The following is an 8229-nucleotide window of genomic DNA, read 5'->3' as shown; positions in this document are numbered from 1 at the left end:
TACTGTTAGTACTGCTGCTAGTACTACTGTTACTCTGCTACTACAGCTACTACTGCAACGACTGTACTGTTACTGCTACTACTGCTAAAGCTACTGCTAGTACTCCTGGTACTGCAACTGTTACTACTGCTACTACTGCTACTACTGCTAAAGCTACTGTTAGTACTCCTGGTACTGCAACTGTTACTACTGCTAGTACTGCTACTACTGCTAAAGCTACTGCTAGTATTCCTGGTACTGCGACTGTTACTACAGCTACTACTGCTGCAACTAGACCTACTGCTACTACTGTTAGTACTGCTGCTAGTACTACTGTTACTCTGCTACTACAGCTACTACTGCAACGACTGTGCTGTTACTGCTACTACTGCTAAAGCTACTGCTAGTACTCCTGGTACTGCGACTGTTACTACTGCTACTACTGCTACTACTGCTAAAGCTACTGCTAGTACTCCTGGTACTGCAACTGTTACTACAGCTACTACTGCTGCAACTAGACTTACTGCTACTACTGTTAGTACTGCTGCTAGTACTACTGTTACTCTGCTACTACAGCTACTACTGCTAAAGCTACTGCTAGTACTCCTGGTACTGCGACTGTTACTACAGCTACTACTACTGCAACTAGACCTACTGCTACTACTGTTAGTACTGCTGCTAGTACTACTGTTACTCTGCTACTACAGCTACTACTGCAACGACTGTGCTGTTACTGCTACTACTGCTAAAGCTACTGCTAGTACTCCTGGTACTGCGGCTATTACTGCTGCTACTACTGCTACTACTGCTACTGCTACTACTGCTAGTACTACTGCCAGTACTACTGTTACTGCTGCTACTACAGCTACTACTGCTAAAGCTACTGCTAGTACTCCTGGTACTGCGACTGTTACTGCTGCTACTACAGCTACTACTGCTAAAGCTACTGCTAGTACTCCTGGTACTGCGACTGTTACTACAGCTACTACTACTGCAACTAGACCTACTGCTACTACTGTTAGTACTGCTGCTAGTACTACTGTTACTCTGCTACTACAGCTACTACTGCAACGACTGTACTGTTACTGCTACTACTGCTAAAGCTACTGCTAGTACTCCTGGTACTGCAACTGTTACTACTGCTACTACTGCTAAAGCTACTGCTAGTACTCCTGGTACTGCAACTGTTACTACTGCTAGTACTGCTACTACTGCTAAAGCTACTGCTAGTATTCCTGGTACTGCGACTGTTACTACAGCTACTACTGCTGCAACTAGACCTACTGCTACTACTGTTAGTACTGCTGCTAGTACTACTGTTACTCTGCTACTACAGCTACTACTGCAACGACTGTACTGTTACTGCTACTACTGCTAAAGCTACTGCTAGTACTCCTGGTACTGCAACTGTTACTACTGCTACTACAGCTACTACTGCTAGTACTCCTGGTACTGCAACTGTTACTACTGCTACTACAGCTACTACTGCTAGTACTCCTGGTACTGCAACTGTTACTACTGCTACTACAGCTACTACTGCTAAAGCTACTGCTAGTACTCCTGGTACTGCGACTGTTACTACAGCTACTACTACTGCAACTAGACCTACTGCTACTACTGTTAGTACTGCTGCTAGTACTACTGTTACTCTGCTACTACAGCTACTACTGCTAAAGCTACTGCTAGTACTCCTGGTACTGCGACTGTTACTACAGCTACTACTACTGCAACTAGACCTACTGCTACTACTGTTAGTACTGCTGCTAGTACTACTGTTACTCTGCTACTACAGCTACTGCTGCAACGACTGTGCTGTTACTGCTACTACTGCTAAAGCTACTGCTAGTACTCCTGGTACTGCAACTGTTACTACTGCTACTACTGCTGAAGCTACTGCTAGTACTCCTGGTACTGCGAATATTACTACTGTTACTACTGCTAAAGCTACCGCTAGTACTCCTGGTACTGCGAATATTACTACTGTTACTACTGCTGAAGCTGCTGCTAGTACTCCTGGTACTGCGAATGTTACTACTGCTACTACAGCTACTACTGCTAGTACTCCTGGTACTGCAACTGTTACTACTGCTACTACAGCTACTACTACTAAAGCTACTTCTAGTACTCCTGGTACTGCGACTGTTACTACAGCTACTACTACTGCAACTAGACCTACTGCTACTACTGTTAGTACTGCTGCTAGTACTACTGTTACTCTGCTACTACAGCTACTGCTACAACGACTGTGCTGTTACTGCTACTACTGCTAAAGCTACTGCTAGTACTCCTGGTACTGCAACTGTTACTACTGCTACTACTGCTGAAGCTACTGCTAGTACTCCTGGTACTGTGAATGTTACTACTGTTACTACTGCTGAAGCTACTGCTAGTACTCCTGGTACTGTGAATGTTACTACTGTTACTACTGCTGAAGCTGCTGCTAGTACTCCTGATACTGCGAATGTTACTACTGTTACTACTGCTAAAGCTACCGCTAGTACTCCTGGTACTGCGAATATTACTACTGTTACTACTGCTGAAGCTGCTGCTAGTACTCCTGGTACTGCGAATGTTAGTACTGTTACTACTGCTGAAGCTGCTGCTAGTACTCCTGGTACTGTGAATGTTACTACTGTTACTACTGCTAAAGCTACCGCTAGTACTCCTGGTACTGCGAATATTACTACTGTTACTACTGCTGAAGCTGCTGCTAGTACTCCTGGTACTGCGAATGTTACTACTGTTACTACTGCTGAAGCTACTGCTAGTACTCCTGGTACTGTGAATGTTACTACTGTTACTACTGCTGAAGCTACTGCTAGTACTCCTGGTACTGCGAATGTTACTACTGTTACTACTGCTGAAGCTGCTGCTAGTACTCCTGGTACTGCGAATGTTACTACTGTTACTACTGCTGAAGCTACTGCTAGTACTCCTGGTACTGCGAATGTTACTACTGTTACTACTGCTGAAGCTGCTGCTAGTACTCCTGGTACTGCGAATGTTACTACTGTTACTACTGCTAAAGCTACTGCTAGTACTCCTGGTACTGCGAATGTTACTACTGTTACTACTGCTAAAGCTACTGCTAGTACTCCTGGTACTGCGAATGTTACTACTGTTACTACTGCTGAAGCTACTGCTAGTACTCCTGGTACTGCGAATGTTACTACTGTTACTACTGCTAAAGCTGCTGCTAGTACTCCTGGTACTGCGAATGTTACTACTGTTACTACTGCTAAAGCTGCTGCTAGTACTCCTGGTACTGCGAATGTTACTACTGTTACTACTGCTGAAGCTACTGCTAGTACTCCTGGTACTGCGACTATTACTACTGCTCTGATGACTCAGTGGACTCAGCCAACCTTCATCCTGTTGTGTGACCTTTGATGTGTAACGATGAACCCTCTCTCTGTCTCAGGTCATCTGGGTTTTCAGGACAGCTTCGTGACGCCCGGCGTCTTCACGGTGGCCGAGCTCGTCCGAGTCTCACAGAGTAAGTTCTCTCGCAGATCTAAGTGGATCTAATGTAATTCCTCCAGAGCAAACCGGACGCTGCTGGGCTTGACAAACGCACACAAACAAACACACATGGCCACGAAGAAGACTCAGCACAGTGAGTCCAGCTTAACGAGTCCTGGACCAAGTCAAATACTGTTCACCTGGAATTTTGTCCCATGGTTATATATTTAGGCAAAATCCCAGTTTCTGATTGGCTGTCCTGTTAACAGAGTACATCATACTTAGTTCTGGTTCGTTTAACCATCGTTGAGGCTCCCGCTAACTCACCTGGGCCGGGCCCTTTGCTGCATGTCGTCCCCTCGCTTTCCTCTGCTGTTCCTGTCTACTTTACTACACTTACTTATTTGGTACTACAAACAAATAAGGGCCATGGAATAATATAATTTAATATAAGGTACTATAATATAACATATTAATATAAAATTAGATAATGTAATGTTAAATAATGGACTCACACCACAAGTTATTCTCATTTATCAAGACATTCTGAATTGTTGCAGCGCTGCACACTGCCTTGATTTTCTTGAAGTTGTTAACTCATTACTCGAACCCTGAAAAATGTCCATCTCTTAAATCTTTTTATTATTTCTCAGTTTTGCTGACGTAAAAACTTTGTAGTTACCTTCTCTGGTTATTCTGCAGCCGTGGAAAGAAATGAAGCCTTGAAAAGTGATTCAGAAGCACATTTCTACAGTAAACACCTTGGAACAGCCTGTTAATCCACCCTCAGAAGCTTTATGTGGACTATATTATATATATTATATATAATCTTAATGAAGGCAGACAGAGCAGCTGGTCATCGGTTGATCCTACAGTGAAATAATGAACAAAACTCCTTCATTTAATTGTTAATTTTAGATCTGAAAATGTCTGTTTTTTATTTTTGTACCATTTAAAGTTTTTCATTGGACACTGAACTTCTTATATAACATTACAAACTACAAAAATGGGGCTGTTGTTACACAAATTACTCAAAAATGAGTTCTCACTAATATTAAACACAGGTTGTTTGTGACATCATGTATCAGCTGCCACCAATGAGCAGCCTCCCTCCGAGCTCTTTTAATGATCAGGAAATATCAGAGACGGGAGGGGCGATCAAGAGACCGCAGAGTGGAGGAGAGAGAGATGAGATGGACGTGCGACAGACAGAAAGGACAGGAGAGAGAGAGAGGAGAGCGAGTGACGAACGTGACCTTTAAAAAGTGCCAACATGCAGGAGAGCGAGAGAGAGAGAGAGAGAGAGAGAGAGAGTGACAGAGAGCGCAGTGGGATCTATATGAGTCTGTCGATCGCCCACCGCTAACAATAGGCGATGTAAAGTGCCTGTCAGCACACACACAGACCCCTGATCAAAGAACCATCGATCACACACACTCATCCCTGCGTGATCAGATGCACGCCACGGCGCATGCTAACGCTAGCTCACACTCACTCAATCACACACACAGAGTTTTCTGACTGATACGAACTGATCAGTTATTTTGTCTCTTTACTTTCTACAAGCAGAGAGAAACTGTTTTTCCTTAATGAACCAGTTTAGTTTCACCCTTAAGCTCTGTTTAACGTTGTCTGTCATTAGTCTAATTATAAAAACGTTAGTCTAACTTTCCATATTCTGCAACCGATGAGCTAGATTTGATCTGTTATAGAAAAACAACTCCCAGGAGAGTTTACCTGCGCAGGTACTTACATCATCGTTTCTTTCATATCCATAAAAATCACCAACACTCTCTTCTAAAGTCATGTTTTAAGTTTTTAATCCGTCCAAGATTCCATTTCCTCTTTAGTTTAGCCGTGATGGTCTGTGGGCTTATGGGAAATGGTGTTCGTTTAAAGGAGACCTATTATGCTTTTCCGCATTTTATGACTTATCTAATGTTATAATGTTGGATGTTCATGTTAAACATGGCCAAAGCTTCAAATATGAGGTTAAAGTATTTAAAAGAAAACACTGAGCCAAAAACCTCAGATTTCCTCCTGTTCTGAACGCTCTGCTTTCAACGTCTTTTTCGGCGCCGTTTATCAACACACGGAGCCAGATGGAGCCGCTGTTCCATATATGGTCATGTGCTCCCACAGCAACGCTCACTCTGCCTGTACCAAGACAACACACGCCTGGTAACATGCTTCAGTTCTTGGCCAATCAGAAGACTGTGGGCTTTGAGGGTGGGGGGGGCTTAAAGAGACAGGAGCATCTACAGCTTGTTTCAGACCAAGCGGGAAGCTTCCGGTCTGAGAAGTGAATCCAACACGGAAGTCCCTTAAATCTGCATTCTATTGAATGGCCAGCGTTAGAAATAATGGTAGAATGTGTTCCTGTGTTCCTCTAAACGGGACCATAATTTACTAAATGAACATCACGCTGTGTTGAAGAAGACTTGAAACTAGCGACTGAGACCATAAACTCATCAGGAAAGTGTTTACTGAGGGAATAAATCAGCTGACAAGTAGAAACAGTTTCTTTCTGCAGCCGCTGGAGTCGCCCCCTGCTGGCTGCTGGAGAGGACGCAGGTTTAAGGTGCTTCACTTTTCAGCCCCCGAGGTTCCCGCTTGGCGATAACATTTAAACACCTTCAACATTTAACCAAAGCAAAGTTACATCAGTTCCAGGATGTAGTCTTAGCCCAGGATGCATTTAATAAGGTTACAGTACTTCTCTGTACTTTATGGAAATGTTTATCCTATAGTATCCCTACAGAATAATTACAGACACAAGGTTTATAGTGACTCCTTTAGTATCACTGCAGTCATGCTGTAATGTTTTTACAATAGTCGTAGAGTAAAAACTTTGGTGTTTAAAGGATAGGGTCAGTAACTCAAAAACTCCAAACTCACATCCCCCAAATAAAAATGCATCTGTGCGAGGAAACGAAAGAGTAAGAAACCTGACTGTGCTCAGCTGAGCTGCTTTAATGTTGCTGCAACACACACACAATGTGGTGTATTCATACACTCACACACATTCAGGCAGACACAAATGTATTCACAGATGCACACACCCTTTCTCTATTCTGTGTGTGTGTGTGTGTGTGTGTGTGTGTGTGTATTGTGTTGGTCAGCAGATTTGCAGCGATGCGGCTCTGGAAGAATCACTTATAGATTAGAGTGCAGGAGAGTCCTCTATGTGTGTGTGTGTGTGTCCATGTTGTTGAAAGTTAATGTGCCTGAAGTGTGTGTGTGTGTTTGTGCACATGTATGTGAGACAACAGCATACACTTTTAAAATTGCAGACAAAATAAGATTTATCACAATTAATGAGAAATGAAGAAACAGTCAGAATCTCCCGATCATTTATTCGGCAACGATGCAGCAGCCAAACATCCCTCCAGGATCTCACGGCCGTTTTTGTGATTTTGCGGCAGCTTTTCCAAAACATTGCGATGAAAGTTGTGATGTTTTGGGGCTTTTTGTTGGGATAAAATTGTGAGAAGAAGTAAAAAGTACAAAGGTAGATGAGATATTTTTAACTTTAGAATTGTAGTTGAATCATTAAACAGTCCCTCCAGGACTGGGGGGGGGCTGACCCTAACCCCTGCATATTTAACCCTTGATGCCTGAATTATATAAGAAAATGTATTATTTTTGTTTTCATTTGCTTTCAAGCTCGTGCTAAATTAAGTGGAGATGGTTAATTTGTCTAAAGAACATTGAAAAGTTATTAATTTAGGTGTGATGCAAATTAGCGACAACAGGCACAAACGAGAAACCAGTGATCGCAAAAGGTTCCTAGGTACGTATCGAATATGCACAAACAGGCTTTGGGGGAATACAGAACATACGCTATCTTGGCTGCAGTCTGAAAACCTATTCTAGGTTATCTTGCACCTTCGATTATTGTCTATTTATTACTTGAATCTGCTCCTCTTCTACTCTCTTCTGTAGGCCAATTTTATTGTCCTCTAACTGCGTGTTTTGGTCCAGTCCTGACTGAGTGATCATGCCTGCAACTTCGACTACTTTAATTAACACAAGATGAATATAATAATAATAGGTTAGGGGGGTGGGGGGGGGCGTATGAACCAAGGATTTGTTGTATCATTACACCACTAGTTTTCCTCTAGTTTCTCGTGTGGATGAGGCCTTAAGCCTTATTATCTAATTAGCACAACGTACAGCTGAGGCTGATGGGAAATGGAGTCAAATATCATGACATGACACTACATAAATAGTCGCTATATTAGATAATTGGATATTTCAGTCTAGACCAATCAGGCGCCGTCTCCAAAAATACCTGATTTCTCTGCAACAGAGTTCAAGTCATTCCACCTGATGGTCACAACAACTGCTTGTTCCTGACTGTTCAAGTATGAGAGGGTGTGAATCTGAATGTGCATCAATATGATTATAAATATACTGAATAAATGTGTGTGTGTGTGTCTGTAACACCTGCTGTGCCGACTACACCTGTGCTTCACATGTTGGTGTTTGCAAGAGAAAGAGATTGTGTTTAATAGAGTGAATAGACACACACACACACACACACACACACACACACACACAGGGGTCTGCAGGGGTGACTGAAGCCTATAGCTTACCAGAAGATGAGAAGTGGTTGGGTGGGGGGGGGTATTGAACAGGGCGCGCACACACACAGCGGGTGACCTTGGCGTTGTGCAGCCATTACACAATTCACTGGCAGGCCAATCGAATCTCTCTCTGTCGATCAATATCCTATTAAAGCAGCACACTAAGAGAGAGAGAGAGAGAGAGAGAGAGAGAGAGAGA

The 8229-nt window shown here is 43.0% G+C and overlaps 1 protein-coding gene across 3 annotated transcripts in view; it reads left to right on the top strand.

Moving 5' to 3' along the window:
• LOC123971555 (nuclear factor 1 A-type) overlaps positions 1 to 4144 on the top strand; it is a 186483-nt gene extending 182339 nt beyond the window's left edge. For all 3 annotated transcript variants that reach the window (XM_046050439.1, XM_046050441.1, XM_046050440.1), the window contains 2 exons: positions 3401 to 3475; positions 4095 to 4144. In XM_046050439.1, coding sequence (XP_045906395.1) covers positions 3401 to 3475; positions 4095 to 4108 — 89 coding nt within the window. In that variant the 3' untranslated portion in view covers positions 4109 to 4144. The remainder of the gene's footprint in view (positions 1 to 3400; positions 3476 to 4094) is intronic.
• The last annotated feature ends 4085 nt before the right edge of the window (positions 4145 to 8229 follow it).

Source organism: Micropterus dolomieu, linkage group LG05 (genome assembly GCF_021292245.1).
Source record: "Micropterus dolomieu isolate WLL.071019.BEF.003 ecotype Adirondacks linkage group LG05, ASM2129224v1, whole genome shotgun sequence".
NCBI lineage: Eukaryota > Metazoa > Chordata > Actinopteri > Centrarchiformes > Centrarchidae > Micropterus > Micropterus dolomieu.
This window is presented reverse-complemented; position numbering and strand designations above follow the sequence as displayed.